Source organism: Phaethon aethereus (genome assembly GCF_964289735.1).
Source record: "Phaethon aethereus genome assembly, chromosome: 1".
In the NCBI taxonomy this organism is placed as follows: Eukaryota; Metazoa; Chordata; class Aves; order Phaethontiformes; family Phaethontidae; genus Phaethon; species Phaethon aethereus.
In genome coordinates this window covers 84,989,422-85,008,222 of record NC_138575.1, presented here as the reverse complement: position 1 = coordinate 85,008,222, position 18,801 = coordinate 84,989,422, and the positions used below count along the sequence as shown (strand labels likewise).

The 18,801-nt window shown below is 46.1% G+C and overlaps 1 protein-coding gene across 1 annotated transcript in view; it reads left to right on the top strand.

Moving 5' to 3' along the window:
* Positions 1 to 2,877: 2,877 nt before the first annotated feature.
* LOC309407118 (alpha-2-macroglobulin-like protein 1) overlaps positions 2,878 to 18,801 on the top strand; it is a gene marked incomplete at both ends in the record, with an annotated part of 40,916 nt that continues 24,992 nt past the window's right edge. Inside the window, 18 exon segments of the mRNA XM_082002561.1 lie at positions 2,878 to 2,945; positions 3,572 to 3,687; positions 3,690 to 3,748; positions 5,373 to 5,522; positions 6,907 to 6,927; positions 7,479 to 7,638; positions 8,251 to 8,335; positions 8,711 to 8,825; positions 10,696 to 10,804; positions 11,646 to 11,755; positions 12,559 to 12,723; positions 13,949 to 14,005; positions 14,008 to 14,175; positions 15,018 to 15,081; positions 15,599 to 15,721; positions 15,724 to 15,747; positions 16,322 to 16,461; positions 17,640 to 17,813. Of these exon segments, the coding sequence (XP_081858687.1) occupies positions 2,878 to 2,945; positions 3,572 to 3,687; positions 3,690 to 3,748; positions 5,373 to 5,522; positions 6,907 to 6,927; positions 7,479 to 7,638; positions 8,251 to 8,335; positions 8,711 to 8,825; positions 10,696 to 10,804; positions 11,646 to 11,755; positions 12,559 to 12,723; positions 13,949 to 14,005; positions 14,008 to 14,175; positions 15,018 to 15,081; positions 15,599 to 15,721; positions 15,724 to 15,747; positions 16,322 to 16,461; positions 17,640 to 17,813 (1,908 nt within the window).

Here is an 18,801-nt window from a genome sequence, read left to right as displayed (position 1 = left end):
TATTGCCTACACACCAAAGGCACTTGCCTCGAGGCTTTGTCAAGCTTGTTGATATTTCTCCAGGAGATGTCTTGCTCTGCCTTCTTATGCAGCACAGCTGATGGCAGCAGGAGTGCTCCGTTACTTTCTGTATTTGGTACAGGAGCACAATTTTTATAAAGGTGTCTTTACCAGGATTTAATCAGAAACATCCTGGGGCAAATTAATTCTTTGTCATGTCAGTGGATTTTGTTTCAGGGTTCTACTTCTGTAGAACTTGTTTTCTATGTATTATTTACTTCTTACTGAAATTTCACTGCTGCCTTGCAGCCTCTGGCCAGCCCAGCCCAGGGATCCACACACAGCTCTGCCAGTGCCCCCCACTCCTCCCTGCAAGAAGGGAAGAACTTTAGCATGTTATTATCTTTTTTTTTGGTCTATCTGTTCCCATTAAACTTCAGAGGCAGCCAACTTGATGACTATTCAGAGATGCAGAGCCATGGGGAGTGTTTCTGAAAGGAGACAGAACTCTGATTGTGTTTTGTTCTGCTAGTTTAGGCTTGAACTCAAAATCCTGTTGAATTCAGAGAATCAAATATGCTCCCAGATCAGTGACATACAGTGCTTTAAACCTTCAGATTATCTGAATGTCAGTGCTAGGTTAAAGGCTAGTGTGTTCTTATAACATCGGACTGTGCGCTAGGAGAGTGGGGACTGTGCCAAAATAAACCCAGGAGATTGCTTCAGCTGGGATCAAAGAGTGTGTGGATGGCAAATTCACTCTATATTGTGTACCTTTGCTTATGCTCTGCAAAAACACAGCTGGGGCCAGGGCAGGATGAGGACAACCACCTTCAAATGAGTTTGTAACTAGAGGGCAAATACATCCAAGCCCTATTCACTGCTGCCACCCAAGGAAAAAGTTGCAGTGTCTGAGAAGGGAGTCTGGCAGAGATGGGTGGTGGTGTCAGTGTAGAACTACCTTATGGCTAGAGAAAGCTGGCAGAAGACCGGACATCTGGCTTGGGGGACGTAAAGCAGATATTTGCTAAAATATGTGGGTGCTTAAAATGTCTTGCTTTAGTTGGAAAGGCTTACAGTGGAGCTACGAAGTGAGTTGGCAGTGGGTGGCAGGAGCAGCCTTGGAGAAGGTTCTGTACCCAGAAAGATCAGACATGGCTGGGATGGTGTTGCGTTAAGAGACAGAGCAATTTGGCAGAAACTAAACCCCCTTGCTTTCCAGTCGATTCTCAGATGTCAGAGGGACTGGGGGCGGCTGAGCTTAGGTTCTGAGTGATGCCCAAAGTCAGCGTTAGTAGTCCGGTCGCGCCCAACACCTTCGTTGGACTATGATGGGTCCGGATGCACTACTAACACTACCTACTCAACCGGACACCTCCTGAACTCACACGGCCGCACTCAGAGGTACGGTCGCATTCAGGGACAACATACTCGGCTGAGTCAATCAATAGTGCAATTTATTGAAGCAACAGACACACAGGTTCTTTGGATTGCCAGTGATAAATTCACTGTCTACAAAGCACGTGCAAATGGCAAAAGTATGAGTAACATCACTTGGCTACAAACACGTTAAAAGATGTAAAGTGACTCTATAGAGATTTCTAAGTTTCCCGGGGAGGCACTTGGTATGACCAAGTGTTCAAATCTTACCCAAAGGCGTCCCAATGGGGGGGAAGAGAGGCTCAGCCCGTTGACCGATCCCAGAAGTTAGAGTAGTACACGACGATGGTATCTTCCCTAACATTCTCTTCTCCAAGCTATTTTTATATTATTTTTTATGGTCCAGGTGGAGCTTGAGTGACTCTAGTCATACATACCTTTATCAGGATTGGTTCAGAATTCTCTCGCTTCGCGTTTAAAGGTACAGACTAGGAAAAACTCAGTGCGCAAGCTCATTGAGGGGTGGTCGCACCTTGGGAGGTGGGTAACTTTTGAGAGGGGTGTGCGTTTTAGTATTATAATGATATTATAATAAGCAAAGTTCACTCCAGGTACAACATTTCGTCAAAAACATGACAGACCGTTGGCTCAGGGTAGTGAATATGCAGTTTATCAGTTCCATTGTACCTTCAAGTTCCCTATATCTCAAAGAGCCTGGCCGCGGTGTCTTCACTCCGCTCCACCCTCTGTACAGTTCCTCTTAGAGTCAGCACACCAAGTTCCCCTGGTGTGGTAACATCTAAGGTTACAGGCCTAGGGAACTCCTGTGGAATGGATCCCTTGCATATCAGCTGCACAACACCCTGGAAGCTTCTTCAGTGCTGTACCTTTCTTTAAAATATGGATATAAGTTAGATTTCTAGGTCACCTACAGCAATTATTCCACAGATGGACAGGTGGATAGAGGTGCAGGGAATGGAGGTGCAGGGAAGGGAGCTGAATTCAAAGGTTTTAGTCCAAGCTTTGATTAAATACTATGTGAGGGGAAGGTCAGTAATGATGCACAGAGAGAGTACTGAGGATGCTTTTTACAAGCCGAGGATAGCGGCTGATGTGCAGCTTTGGTTCTCATTGGATGCTACAGCCAGGATACAGACCAGCCACAGCTGGTCCTAAGTCCCCTTCAGCCTGGGTTAGAGGTCACCCACCCCACATCTCACCCCCAGTGCTCTGGCACCCCATGGCCTGGAATACCATCTGAATGTAGATGTGGGTGGAGAACTGTGCTATGTGGCCTTTACTCTGCTGGTGGTGGAAGAAAGTAAATATTAGCTAATGTCATTAGCCTGGAAGAGATTCTATCTACATATATCAAGGCCCCCACTCTTTGGACTTAGGAGCATGTGAGGGGGGTATTTAGGATTGTTCCAGCCCATCAGTACAGAGAGTTCTCTCCTCTTGTGTGGATCTTGTCAGCTGTCTGTCCCAGCCCAAGCAATGGGAGCACCAGTGCTCCTCTTAGCCTTCATCCTATTCCCAGTGGCAGCTGCAGCAAGCCTGGAACCGTGAGATTATCTCCTTTCGATTTTGGGGGGCTTGGTGGAAGGGACTGCCATTGAAGAGCGGTGCTGAGGTGCTGCACTATTTAGCATCACAGACCAGAATGGGTGGGGGCCTTGTTCTCAGGAAGGCTGAGCAGAAGCAGCTCCTACTGAGTCCCGTTGGAGTGCTGGTCTGTCAAGCACCACTGCAGGTGAAGCCCTTGCAGTTTGCTTCTGCAGGCACTGCACTGCGCACTACAGATGCCACATGTTTTGCTTCTGTTCATCCTGTGCTGGTGGGGATGAAATCTGGAGTGAGGATTGAAGCTTTATGCCTCAGCCACCGAGTCTTTGGCTTCATTCCTCACACAGCCTTGCTCTTCCAGTGTACTTGGAATTAGAGTATCGTACACTGGGCAGCTGTGTCCTGGCAAGGTGGTGACAGACAGATACCAGGAGCCCTCTGGTTCCACACTGGGCATGTTGTTTCTTTCTGGTATGGAAAGGGAGCTGCACTATAATCCCGTCACTGCAGGTCTCCAGACGTTTCTGACCCCTGGTCTACCTCTTCATGAAAGCATCAGAGGTGGATTCTGACCTGTCCACCTCAGCCTCTGAATTGTTTTTGAACACCTTCTTCTCTCTTCTAGTCACTATATGGTGGTGTTCCCTACTGTCATTCTCCAAGAGGAGAAGCTCTGCATTTACTTCAGCTCCCTGTCTGAGGCAGTCCACCTGGTTGTCACCTTGGAAGTGATAAACCAAAATCAACACTGGTGGAACAGAATGTGGAGAAGCCAGGCACTTTTCAGTGCATCACCTTCCAGGTGAGGGTAGCTGTGGCTGCTGATTTGTCAGTGGATGCTCTCACCTTCACTTCAGATAGGAGCCCAGCACTTCTCTGGGTACATGTCCTTTGCCTTGCCATGGGTTGCAAGCAGGTTAAGTGTATTTCCCTACCAGTGCCAGGCAAAATACAGCAGTGTCCTGGAGCCTAGAAAAGTAAGGAATCTTTCCTGTGTAGATAAAAACATGTTCTTTTGATGTGTATCAGTCCATTTCAGCCTGTTGGAAAACATTAACTTTCAGTTTACTCAGTGTTTAGTCCCTAAAAATGCTTGTATATCACAGTGCAAGTCAATGTATTGAGAATGCATTCTTTTCATCCCTGCTTCCTCAGAAGCCTGCCCCTCCAGCTCTGGGAGGACCATTCTCCTCTAAAGCCGCATCTATACAGTAAGGTGTAGTTGCAGACTGCATAGACATTGTGCTTGTTTTAATTTAGCTGTGATGGGTGGTGATGGTGCTGAATCCACAATGAACTGAATTTCACCTAGGCAGTCTGGATATTTTCTGTCATTGCAACTTCGCTGCTCTAGTTAGCTTAACTAGACACTGCGGCTGGGGCACAACTACAGGACCTTCAGTTATATCTCTGGAGAGCTATGGGGATGTGTTCGGTGCTGAGGCTCTACAAACTGCCCTTGTCTTCCTCAGCACTTTACTAAGTTGCTGTGCCTATGCCCTGATTGTCCTGCAGATTCAGCAGAACTCAAGGAAGGGATGTGGTCACTTCTGGTTCTTGCATCAACCGGACAATGATTAACTAAGCGTTTGGTGCCAGCCCGTCGGGGAGAGCGAGTCCTGGCTCTGGAAAGGAAGCCAAGGAAGCCTGCCCTTAGCAAAAAGAAGCTTTCTCCTGGTGAGCTTGGTCTTTCTGATACTGAGATCTCCTGGTTTTGCCTGATCAGTATCTCATCTCTTGTTACTGTCTTGGTCAGCTCCAGAGCTGACTTCCTTATGGTTTTTCCTGGTTTCTTAAAAATCTGACATTTATGTGAAGTGGGAGAATGACATGTCATTTGGTTCATTCTTAGGTTCATGAACAAAAGACAGGCAGTGATTGCTTCTTCTCCCTATAATGACAAGCGGGTTAGAGACAGAGTCATACAGTGGAATTTGGACTCTGAAGTTTGGGTATTTTTTAACAGTGAGATGATGTCTCACATTTGGGATAAGATGCAAAGTTTCTGACGAATTTTTTTTTCATTTCCTTGTATCAATCAACCTAGGTGCCAGAGTTCTTTCCCAGGAAAAGAGATGATTCCACGTCACATGTAGGACACCTCTCTTGGCTGCCTCTCCTCTTACAAACTAGGGGGCTTCAGTGTCTCCTATGTCTGAGTCATGCTAATGTTGGAGAGGCAGGGTGGGAAAGATAGTAAAGGGGAGAAAGAAATGTGGAAAGAAGCAAACATGACAAAGAGAAAGGCAGGGAAAAGAGAATGAGGAAGCTGAGGAACAGAGAGAAGACTATGACTAGGGAAAGGAGAGAGCTAATTCTAAGGGGGAGAAGGGAGGAGAGGGAAGTTGGAGATTTTGGTAGGGCAGGTGCCACTGTTTCTCCTACTACTTGTAGTCTTAGGCAGTTTGGGTTTTTTAACCTAACAGCCAGAGAATGTGATTTTTCTGCATGTCCTGATCCACAGTGGGGACAGTGTGCTCTTTGAGGGTTGCAAGAAGGTTCTGATCGAGCCCCGAAAGAATGTAATTCTGGTAGAGACAGACAAGGGCTTATACAAAACTGGAGAAATAGGTAAGGCAAGAAGGTGGCATACAGAAATTGTGAGGAAAGGGTCAAAGTAGCAGCCACATGGAGGGGGGAAGGTTTCACCAAGGGCAGAAAGCTAAACTAGTTGGAGATGGAAGAAAGCAGATCTCTATTATTGGGTGTTTCCAAGAACAGGAAACAGGATGAGTCAGGATGTTCCCCTCTGTCATGGTTTAGCCCCAGCCAGCAACTAAGCACCACGCAGCCGCTCACTCACTCCCCCACGGTGGCACGGGGGAGAGAATCGGAAGAGTAAAAGTGAGGAAACCCATGGTCTGAGATAAAGACAGTTTAACGGGTAAAGCAAAAGCCGCACACGCAAGCAAAGCAAAACAAGGAATTTGTTCACTACTCCCCATGGCCAGGCAGGTGTTCAGCCATCTCCAGGGAAGTAGGGCTCCGTCATGCGTAATGGTTTCTTGGGAAGACAGACGCCATAACTCCGAACGTCCCTCCACTCCTTCCTTCTTCTTCGTCTCAGCTTTATATACTGAGCATGACGTTATATGGTATGGAATATCTCTTTGGCCAGTCTGGGTCAGCTGTCCCAGCTGTGTCCCCTCCCAGCTTCCCGTGCACCCCCAGCCTGCTCGCTGCAGGCCAGCATGAGAAGCTGGACTGTCCTTGAGTACTTAGCAACAACTCAAAACATCAGCACCTTATCAACATTTTCTCATCCCAAATCCAAAACATATCTTCACGCTAGCTTCTGTGAAGAAAATTAACTCTACCCTGGCTGAAACCAGGACACCCTCTGAGCTGTGCTGCATAAAATGGCCAGCCTACTGCTCCTGGGTGTTGTTTTGGTGAAGTTTCTACAGCCTGCAGCTGCATATAAACCTCCCAGACAAAGTCCTCTGGGGTGGGAGATGCTGAGGAGGGCTGTTTGGGGAAAGATATGAATACAGAGAGACATGAATACTGGAGAACAGAAAAGGAGAAGCAGATTTATGCAAGGACATGTTGCAGCCAGAATGCTCTACTATCCTTTTCTTTATATCTCCAGTGAAATTTTGAATTGTGAACCTCAGTGAGGACCTTAATGTCATTAAAAATTAGGTACCACCTTATGCTTTTCTGGAAGTAGGAACCTCAGCATGAGACATATTAAGAGGCTCATGAACGAGACATCTCCATGCCTGTTAAGCCATAAGAACAAACGACTTTTGAAGGGAAATCATTCATCCACTGGCGCCTTGGAGAAAAACTGCAGTGTGAGCTAGCACAGAGGGAGGAGGAGACCTAGTGTGGCGTCTGGATAGGGCAGAACTTTCTGGTCAGGGGCCCACATCAGGCAGTGTTGTTAATACTGGTTTACATGGATGCCCTTTTGCTCTGTACAAATCTGAGCTTGTGTTTCTCTTGTTTTTGCAGTATTCCCAGGTGTGGCTGCAGGTAAGTGACAAAGAACTGACCAAAGGGAGATGTCTGTCTCTTTTACTGTACCCTTTCACTCCTGGGCAGGGTTGTGCAACAAATGTAAACTCATAAGGTTATGGTTATGGTTCAGGTTCAGGGGAAGCCTTTTCTATGCAGTCAGCCTGGGTTCTTCACTCAAACCAGCTGCTCTGTGATGCAGATAGCTGAGCTAGAGGCAGGGCAGTAATGAACCTTTGCCCAAAACCTTGTCTGCACAGAGCACAAAGCACAAGGCTAAGTGCTCAGCAGATGCAGCACAGCTGCTTCTCCTTCCCACGGTATGATGGTGTTACCACTTCCCAGTAGCTTTACTGTTCTTGGCAACCTTTGTAATTCAAAAGTTCCATAAAAGGATACTGGAAGGAGGAGAAGGAGTCTTGCCTGGTGATCTGGCAAGGTGATTACCCTCTCTACTGGGGCAAGGGTAAGGTCTCAAAGCGCCTTCTTGTGCCTGAGTATGGCTGGACCTGCCAGGTACCCATGCTCCCAGTGTGACTCGATGGCTCAGCATGTCCTTTCCCAAATAGGATCCTGAATATAACTGTATTGCTGAGTGGCTGAATGTAAAGTCAAGACATGGCATTGTGGATCTGTCCTTTGCCCTGGCCTCTGAAGCACCCCTTGGGGAGTATACCATCTCAGTGCAACAAGACATGGCTCAAAAAACATTCGGTGTCCGTGAATATGGTGAGACTTGGACAACAGAGGTGAGGGAAAAGCAGTGTGGGTAGCTGAAGAAGAGAGCAGGACTATGTGGGCATGTTCACCAGACCTTTTGCCCCGGAAGAACAGCAGACTGGGGACAGGTCTATGCGTACATCTCGTGCTGGATTGGAGGTTCTGCAGCTGCATTGGGTACAAGGAAGATGCTGTGGTCTGACATCTTGTTCTAGCTGTGACTGGGCCCTGTGATGAGCACTTTCTGCTGCTCATTGTCACCCTCTCCTAAGCTAAGTTTACTGTTCACTCCAGTCAGCTGCCATTATAGGAAGCAGCATCATGCTTTTAGTCCCATTCAGTTGCAGTGATGTAGGTAAGGACAAAACTCTGTGCTGTGTAAAATGTTTATGCTTGACTGAGATGCAGTAGAAAGCAGTTCCACGTGCAACTGTAGCAGCAAATAGAGGATGGTGTGGCTGAAGGGAGTAACACCTATTGCAGCATAGTAATGAATAAGTGGGGACATTACTGTCTTTCCCCCCATCTGGACTGCAGCTATAACAGAACTTACAGTCAGTGCCCATACTCAAATATTGCTTTTTCCCCTCCTCCATTCCTATCTTCCTCGCTTCCATGCAGTGCTGAAAAAATTTGAAATAAAGATTGAGCACCCTCCCTTTATCACTACAGCGGATGAGGAATTTCAGCTGAAGGTCTGTGGCAAGTGAGTACATGAATCCATTGTGATCTCTGGCCTTTGGTTCCACAATCACCTCCAGATTGCCCATAGCTGAGAAGTGGCCTTCCAATACGATGTTCTTGCATTACCCTGTGGTTGGGGGAGCCAGATCAATGTCTGGAACGGGCTCCTTCTCACACTTGGTCATTTACTGTGAGGCTGAAAGACACTAAGGATGCTGGGTATAGTGGGTGGAGAGGGATGCAAACTGATCTTAAGGGATGAATTGAAGTTCCTGAGCAAACAAGATACAAAGCTCTCCCAGGCTCCACTTCCCCCCGATGAGGGTGGGGTGGCCTAACTCAAAATTTCTGCTGAAGCGGCCAGTCTCCATCTGAATGTTTCTCCCCTTTGACACAGGTATACCTATGGGAAGCCCGTTCAAGGGAAAATAGATATTACTTTTATCACATTATCCCAGTTCTTGGAAGGCGATTTATCAAGTTCTACTGAGATGAGGAAGAAAAACAGCTGGGTAGGTGAACAAATATGATAGTAGGAAGTATAACCTGCTGGAAATGTTTATCTTCTTAATCTGACTGAATGCACCTCTGATGTGCACCAACCTGTTTAGTCTGGTGTCTTCGCACTTGCTAGACTTGATGTCCTGGTTTCAGCCAGGATAGAGCTGGTTTTCTTCACAGAAGCCAGTGTGACACTGTGTTTTGGATTTGGGATGAGAAACTGTTGATAATGTGCTGATGTTTTGGGTTGCTGCTGAGCAGTCAAGGACAGTCCAGCTTCTCATGCTGGCCTGCTAGCAAGGAGGTTGGGGGTGCACGGGGAGCTGGGAGGGGACACAGCCGGGACAGCTGACCCAGACTGGCCAAAGAGATATTCCCTACCATACGACGTCATGCCCAGTACATAAACTGGAGTTGGCCGGGGGGCGGAAATCGCTGCTCGGGGACAGGCTGTCGATCGCCGGGTGGTGAGCAATTGCTGTATTGGGCATCACTTGTTCTTGTACATTCCTTTGTTGGTATTATCATTGTTGTTTCCTTCTTTCTTTCTGTCCTATTAAACTGTGTTTATCTCAACCCACAAGGTTTTTTTCCTAATTCTCTCCCCCACCCTACTGTGGGAGGGGGAGTGAGCGAGCGGCTGCGTGGTGCTTAGTTGCCGGCTGGGGCTAAACCATGACACCTGATCAGACCATTGATTCCTCTTCCTGTGACTCTCTTGCTTGAATTACTGCTCTAGCTGCCCATATTTTTTTCAGGAGAAGGTGTAAGCTCTGTGTAAGTAATGATGCCTGGGGCCTTTCCCAAGGATTTGTATCATATTGTATGGAATCAGATCACTGGTTTTATTTGGTCCTGTGACCACTCCCACCAATAAACAGGCTATCAGAGCATCAGATGGTCTGCGGCTTAATACCCTATTTCTTGCTGTATCCATGCAGTTAATGGATGATCTTAAGCTCGCTAGTGTCCTGTCTGAGATTATGTCTAGTGCTGGTTACTTTTTCCGCACATTTGTGTTCATCATACATTTGTGGTTAAACTCCACACTTGGCTATTCCCATGGCTTTCAGATGCAGCTCTTTCAGCCTGAAAGTCACAAGAAAATATTTCTAAATGTCAGACCAGCCAGCAACAAACCAGAATATAAAAATCCAGCTGGATCTCTGCATCTTTTAAAATGTACCCAGTAGCAAAATATCTCCATCTGGAATGTTGTACAGTCTTAGCTGTGCAAAACACCAACTGAACGCCAGCTCCTTCTCATGTACCATGTAAGAGGCTCTGTAAGATTCTCCAGAGAACTTAACAGGCATGACTAGAAACAGTTTATCCACCTCCCCTCTCTGTCAGAGTGGCTTACACAGTCACTGCCTTAATGCTTGGCAAAGCCCTTGCAATCTGTAACTGGCTGGATGCCCTTGTTTAACACAGCCACATCACAGAGACGGTCATGACTGGAAATCCACAGTGTCAGGCTTTATTCTTCAGGGCCATATAGCTTCAGGGAGGGAGGAGGTTATCTTTATCTCAGGTAAAGACACCCATGCTCTTTCAGCTGCAGGATCTGGGCTTAATCCAGTCTCCTGAATTTGTCTGTGGCATATGTGATTAATCACTTATGTGATTTGCCTGAAGCACTTCTTTTCCTGCCACTTTTTTGATGACTGTTTAATCCAAGCATGTTGATTTTCTTCTGTGGCTAAAGTATCCATGATGGGTTTCTGCAACTGCGGAAAACATATAACTATAGGTTTTTGAGCTTCCAGCTGTTCCACAAGTATTTGGAAATACTTCTTTAGGATTGCCCAGCATCTGTGAAACAGCTCCTCTTCCTCCACACCATGCTCTTTCTCTCTGTTCATATTTCTCTTTCTCCCGACAAACAAGAAAGGTTGCACTACTTTTACAGTGAAGACAGAGACTCTGGAATTAAATGAAACTGACAGCTACATAATTGTGATAGGAGAAATGGTGGCAGACGGAACAGGTACTGGAGGATATGTGAAGGGATTCCTTCCTTGCAGCCAACTTCTGATCTTTCTTTCTTGGAAGTTTTTGGGTTTGGCCTTTCTGCAGTGGTTTAATTCCTTTTGAAAAAGTAACTTGAGGGTTCCCAAATCTTCTGGCATGATCATGGTCTCTATTCTTGTACCTCTTCCATCTATTATTACTGGATTTCCTAATCCTGTCCACCCTCATCCCCACTGGCACATAGATAACTTTTGCCTGGACATTGAGCTGTTCCTCAGCAAGGTGCAGAGCCCTGGCTAGCCACAGAAAATTCTGCAACAAACCCTTGCAGTCCTTTCTAATTGTAGTGCACCATTCTGACAGGTAGTCCCTACCCACAGTCACTTGTCCTCTCTTTTCCTAAGCCTGAGACAGGGCTGCTAATGCACATCCCTGTTGTGGGGAATCCCATTCTGCTCCCTTTCAGTCTGACACAATATTGACTATAAGGAGGCAGGTTTTCGGTATCAGTGTTAATGTGCACCTAGCTCTGGCATTTGTTTGTCCATTGTTTGAACTGTCACACTGTGGGTGGGGTCCTTCAGGCCACTTTTAGGCATCTACAGTGCAGCTGTCTATAACTAAACAGTCATCTAGTTTATCTTCAATAAAGAGAAATAAGTACTTATAGGGTACAATGCATCATAGCATGAAGCAGAGAGCCCAGAAAGGCTGAGGGAATCACATCTAGGAGAAAGTATTTTCTCTCCTAAATTTAGAAGTTGTAGATGTTGTAGGTAGTGATGAAACACCTTCTTGTCTTCTGCTTCCCGAAGAGCACTGTTAGGGTTTAACAGATTTCTCATCTCTCCAACCAGGAGCAGAGACTATGGAAAAAGCTGTAATTCCTGTTGCAACAAGAATGAAGGCTACAGAGTTTATCAACCTCCATTCATTCCACAAACATGGACTACCATACACAGGGAAGGTAACACCCATGAATCCCTTCTCTGCTGAGAATACATTATAGGTCTAATCTTCTGTAGGCAGAAAGCAACAATCTCCAGGAAAGTAAGTGCTGCTCTGCTGGTACCCAGCAACTATGAGTGAAGCCTCCTGTAGAAGCAACTTCTCCTCCTCGTCCTAACTTAGTATATTCCCTGGACAGAAATTCTGGGGCCAGCTGCAGTCTCTGGAGGCTTCCTCAGGAGTAGCTCCTGAAACTAGTCTGTGCAATAAAAGGCATATGGGATGGGGGTGGTGTTGGCAGAAAAATAACATTTCCTTTGGACACATACTCATGGCAAGTTGGCAAAAATCACTAAAGTATATCAGTTCACTGGCAGTCATTTCTGACTCAAGTCCCCTGGGTGATCTAGGGGGACAGCTAGGACTGCTGTTCCATTGGGGCTAGAAACACTTGTCACCTGGGTCAGTACTAACCCCAGCATGAAGGAGGGCAAGGAACAACAAGAGTTAAGTTGCTGGAGACAAGACTGTTTCTGAACATCAAGAATCCTGCAGCATTGTCCACAAAAAAGCTCAGGATCTGAGGAAATCACCTTTTTTCCCCCCAAGATAGGTATCTCATTTGGCTGCACTACCATTTATTTCTAGTCCTACACAGCTGTTGTTTTTGTGTATTTATCATGCTTTTATTTGGATCCTTCCAACCTGTCTGAAAGCTAGAAGGGTTTACAAAGCCCAATGATAGAAACAATTAATATTAAGCATGGGCAGTGCCTCAGAGTGTGGCACAATGGGGTATTAACTTCCTCCCCTTCTCTGCAGATGTTCTGCCACAGTGAGAATTCTCCCCTCAGAAATGAAATGGTCTACCTAACAGCTGACATCAGTGATCAGGAGACACACTTGTCATTCCTCACAGATGAGAATGGGGAAGTCCACTTCTCGCTGGATACCACCAGCTGGAACAGCACACTGGTTTCTCTGAAGGTGAGCATCAGCCACAGAAAAAGGAGGATAAAGTGAAGGTAGACTGAGGAAAGGGATAGAAAATGGAAGAAAGCTAAGGTTTTGGAGCACAGTCCTCTGGCTCCTGATCTCACTTGACCAGATCTGTAGAAGCAACTTTAATTACTTTCCAGTGCCATCTCCTCAGGGAGACTGGAGGCTGTACTGCAGCAGTTCAGCCAAATGGTCACCAAAGGTGCTCTGCTGTCCTGAGCTGGAGCATGATGCTAATCTTTGGTATCCCCCCTGACCTTCCTTTGACTCCACTAAAAACATCTGTTAATCTGAACACTTCCTTGGAGGAAATTTCCCCTTTCTCCACCCTGGGATGTGCTGGAGGTGGCTCAGCAGAACTGGCAGTTGACACATGTCTCTGTTGAACTCCACTTCTAGTGGTTGCCCTTGCCCTGCAGCAGTACATAGCTTGTCCAGGCTCAACTTGACAGGTAGCTTTTGACCTCCCTTTCAATACCAGACCTTGAAGCCCTTGGCTTCCTCTCCTCACAACTTCTGATCCTACACCTGGAGCTCATTGTCACCAGCCTGGTCGTACAGTCATCTTTCCACTACCTGCATTCCTGCAGCTGATGTGGGATTCATGTCCAAGCAGTACTGTCTCCTATTGCCATCCATTTCTCAGAGACTGGAACTATTGTTCCAGATGTTTTTCCCTGAGACCCCAGTCTATCCAGGGTGAGGTTCCCTAATTTTGATTGGGCAGGATTTGGTGATCAGAGGTTCCGTAAGCTGAGAAGAAGATTTCTGTGCTCAGGGAGCCTGGGGACAGGCTCTCGCTCTTGTTCCTAGGTCCATGGCTATTGTCCACAGAGCCCTAAATTATCTGCAGAGAAGTAGAGATGCACCGTACAAAACTGGTGCCTGTTGTGCTTTAGGGCATCTGACCAGAAACACAAACTGAAAACAGGGGTGCTGTGCTGGGGTTAAAGTCTGGTGTGTCCCCATGGAAAGATAAAGAAGGAAAGATGGGATTGTGGGCAAATATATTAGACTTAGATTTTTGCTAAAACTTTGTAAGAGAAAGGCTCATAAGAGACTTTAAAATAAGATTTAAACAAAAGAATATTTTAAGCATGCAGATGTGTGGTCTGCCATCAGCTCAGGTAATAACTTAGTGTTTTCAGCAGATGTACAAGCTCCTTTGTATCACTTGATACTGATTGCGAACTCATGTTTTTGTGCTCTGAAGGGTACCTACAACCTTGGGAATGACGATGAGCAGGATTCTTCTGAAAGTCACACAAGGATAGCTTCCACTGGCTGAAACCTTTCTACTCTGACAGCAACAGCTTCCTTGAGACCAAGGCCAGGAATGATGTGCTGCCCTGTGATCAAGAGCAGGAAGGGCAAGTGGATTATATCCTTGACAGGAATAGACTTAGCTCTGAAGCAGACCACATTGATTTCTACTACTTGGTGAGCACAGAAGACAGCTGAATCTCAGGGCAAGATTATGCTTACTGTCATTTTACTACCCTTTTCACACAGCACATAGATACTCCCAGGCCAGTATAAATCAGTTGTTGTGAGTTCTGTTCTGCCCAAATCTCCTCCTATTTTCCAGTTCCTGGACCTGTTCCTAGCCCCCAGAGGCTTTGCTTTGTTAGGAGTGCCTTGACCTAAGCTTGCGTGGTAGATGCCTGCCTTTCACCCTACTTTCTACTATGTTCACATGGGTGGCAGTGGAGGGCTAGCCTGGTTTCTACCCAGCAGTTATGCCCCAGACTTCCACCTGTGCCTGGGGAAATCTGTCTGTGAACTGAGGCAATCTCTGGGGCAGCTGATCTTCCCTTTAAGGGAAAAGGCTTGAAATTGTACAGGGCCTTGAGGCACTCCAGAGGTGCGTAGTCACGTTTTGATGAAGTCCACTTTCAAGAAAGTGAGTCCAAAGCAAGAGTGTGACTACAGCCTAGCTGAGAGGTTATGAGTATCATGGTTACTGAACTGGGTTAATTCACACAGTCCAAAAGTACTGTATCCTAGTAATGCGAAGGTTAGAGTTCGCTGGGGCTTAGGAGAAGCTGCTCTTAGCTTCAGACATACCTCTGCCTTTGTAAGTGGCCACGTCTTGCCATTGCCTAGCCAACATCTCTTAAGTCCCTTCCCCACAATGTTATCACCACCTTTGCTGCAGAGCTCTTTAGGCCATGTCCTGCGACAACATGTCAGATGTCCTTCTTTCTTCTCTTGTTTTTTTCCCACTTTCCTCATGCCATCAGAATTCAGGACCTTGAATGGCTCTTCTCTTTGCTCTTCAGGTGACAGCAAAAGGCAAGATCCTTTTCACTGGAGAGAAGCAGGTGCCAATTCTCCAGCATGGGAGTGAGTAGAATTGCATGAAGTGCCTCATAAACACCCCAGAAAAGTGTGAGCATTATCCAGTGAAATCTCTGCAGGTGTTATTCTTATCCACAGGCAGGAGCTACTGAGCTGAATTTTTGGTGGTGGTCCACCTCATTAGACCAACACAATCTCCACTCATATCAGTTCAGCGTCCTTCTAGATGACTGTCCTTCTCCTGCCTTGCCTAATTCCTGTAATATCTGAGCTTATGACTGCACTGCTATCTTGTATATTTGGAGAGGATAAAAAAATCTGTGTAGCTTGCCTGTTTGTGTAAGGTGCAGTAGGCAAGAGGAATATTTTTGCCAACTTTGAGACAAAGGTGTGGCCAGTATCTTGGGTTTATTGTTAATCTGTGACAGTGTCCGTGTGGGATGTTCTTATCTACAGGTAGAAATTATTAAATTCCCTCTTTTGATTCTTATTGTGTGTCCTACCCCAATGAGCTGATTCAATTGAATGCTTTTCCTGTCTTCCTTGCTGCTATCTTGTGCAGATCTGCAGGGCTCCTTTTCATTGACTCTGACTGTTAGCAATGACTTCCTGCCTGACATCAAGATTCTACTGTATGCAGTCTTCTTGGATGGGGAGGTGGTGGCTGATGTGGAAGAGTTTCAAGTAGAAAATGCTTTAGACACATGGTGAGTAGAAACATGTGGAGTCCGATAGCATCATTGATGTGGTCTGGCCTGCTGTGGTTCCTGGTCCTGTTTTATCCTCATCCAAGTGGTGTAAACTGGATACACACCAAACTAGATGCCCAGTATTTTTGGCTGGGAAACAAAACAGGTAACCTCCTCCTTCCCTGAATTGCTAGTCCTGCCTTACCCAACCCTGAATGGCAAGTTTCACTTGCCTTTCCCAAGGAGCAAAGCCCCCTTGAACTCTGTTTTCTCCCCCCATTCCCCATGACTGACTTGGGAACACATAGTCCCCCATGGTCTCCCTAACACAAAAGAGAATCCTGCCTGCTTAGCTCCCTGTGGTAGCTCTGAATCAGAGGGTGGTAGCTGTGTGGTGGTAGGGGATTTCTGGCTGGGCTGTACGCACTGTAGCCCCTGTAACCTTCCCAATGGGTTTCCAGAAGGGCCTGTCTCAGCATCTCAGCACCTTCCCTACCTTATTCTCTGCCTTTCCTTTTGCTGCCCAGACATCTAAGAGTCACAGGATCCGACTCTCCAGTGGTAAGCCCCCTGACCCTGTCTTCTTTTGCAGGTAGCACTGGACTTCTCACACAAGGAGGAAGTCCCGGGGTCGAAAGTCAGTCTGAACATCAAGGCTGCTCCTGGGTCCTTGTGCTCTGTTCAAGCTGTTGACAAGAGTGTCCTCCTGAAGAAGAATACCCAAACAGCAAACACAGTGAGTGCAGACTGCCATGACCAACCCCCTAGTGACTGCCTGCCTTCTGTCTCCATGTGTTGGTGGGAGGAAGCCCATAGTCTGTCCCAGGACACAGCTGCAGTGTTAGGTGTCTGCCCTGGCATTCTTCCTCCTTGGCCTCTTCTGAGCAGTTATGTGGTGATCGTGTTCCTCATGCATCAGCCCTGCACTGTGTATCTCTGCCTGGAGAGTGGTGGATGCTGCACAGCACCAGAGGGGTAGGTGGGGACAGCAGCTTCAAAGAGATGTTGGTGCTTTCCATTTGGAGGGGGAGCGTTTAGCAGCGTTCCTTATATCCACCTGTCTCTCTGCTCTTCCATCTTCCACCAGGGAGTGAGGCTAAACCTTTGAAATGGAATTTTGCCACAGTGAGGTCCTCCTATCCCTCTGCCCCAAACATTGCTGAATTATAACCATATGACAGATCAGGCTGAGCACCTGAGCAGTTCTTTAGAAAACAGTAGCTGGGAGACAGCATCTAGTGCACACAGTGGCTGGTGAAAAGTGATCGGGATTTTGTCAGCACCCAGGTGCATTCTGAGAATCTAGAAGGGTAGAAGGAACTTACCTTAAAGCAGCTGTGTGTTTCAGAGGAATAAATTTAAGACTTAAAACAAAAATGCTGCAAAAAATGAAAATCCTGACATAATTCTGCAATGTATACCAGAGATAATACACATGTATATGCCGTGTGCAAAGTTGTACGAGGCAGGCCACACTGTTACAAAGAAGCTTCACCAAATCCCAGGGGACTTGCTGCACCTGTAGATAGGATGCACAGTGTGATCTCGTGTTCCATTTTACAGAAATGTTGTTCTGGCGCAGAGCACTTGCATCATCTACCAACAGGTATATAAAACAGTAGTCATTAAATATGTAAGCCAGATGTGCCAATGCCTTGTGCTCAAACTGAATTGTGTTTTTATCCTAATCTTGCACCCTACAGTTAAAAGGCTTGAACTGTCAGAGGTGGAATTCTGGAGACTAAAAACTACTTGCCTATATCCACTCCTTGGGCTTCCTGTTCTTGGGCCAGTGCCAACTTCCTCAACTGCAAAGCTTTACAAAATATAACAGAGGGCTACAATCCAAATATTTGACCCATACACAGGCTTGTTGGCCAATTCCTTATGAAGTCTTCTGTTTTTCCATTATAGCTCTATGAGAAGGTCTTTGATGACAGCTTTACAATTGGAGGACGAGGGTTCCCTTATCACTTGGAAGACTTTGAGGCATACTCTTGTCTGCCACATCAGTCCAGTCTCCACAAAAAGACTCAGATGGGAGCACCATGGTACCAAAGAGATGCTGATGTCTTTAATCTGTTTAAGGTGGGTCTCTACACTTCCATCAAACTTCTTCTGAACCAGCAGTTGCCAGTATGCCATCCTGAATGCCAACAAGAATTTACTCTTAGCAAACTTCATCTGCTCTGATTTTCATTGCTACAAGTCATCTGTGCCTTGTTCTTCAGTGTAGCCGCACTCACTTGGGGACTATGGGGAAAGATGAAACTTATGAATAAGCATAGTGCAAACCACTTGATTAGAGAAAGACAGTATAAAAATTAATAAACTTAGTTTAGGCTACCAAAACTACAAAGTGGGAATGACAAGAATATCCCAGTAAGGCCTGAGCACCTCACCATATTTTGACCGATCGCTGTTTGGCTATTATTTCATTTGCACACTTCTTTACTCTGTGTTTCATTGAGTCTCTTCTTACTTTTCCTCAAAACAGTTTTAATAAAAAGAAGTCCTTCACAATTTGGCTTTAGAGCTAACTGGCAAGACAAATGACAAAATAAGCTAATCCACTAACAAGCATAATAGCCAGAAAAAGATTAACAATATGTCTGCTAACTGAAACCCAAGCAGTGCTGCTTCTGACAGAATACTGTTTAAAGAAATACATGCAAGTGAAAGCACCTCAAAATAGGGGAAGAGGGTAGCAATACACTGAAAACAACCCAAAATGGAGTCTGAGTTGCACGGGCTTCTCAGGCTGACAGAACTCTACCTTACAAATACAGACTGTGCTTCCCACCAAAGGCATGGTACTCTGCTGTCTTTTAGATGTTTATTCCTAGACTATGTTGAATGCTAGTTAAAGGAGATCCCGTTAAATCTCAATTATTAGTGATCCTGTAACAGATGACTCTTCTGTAACATAACACTGAGTTGACAGGCATGTACAGCCTCCACAGAAAGGGTAAGGGCCGATATTCTCCATGAAGGGTTTTGGCACTTCAAGACAGTAGAATAAGTTCTCAGTGACTTGCAGACCATTATATCAAAGCAAGGATTGTTCACGGCATCA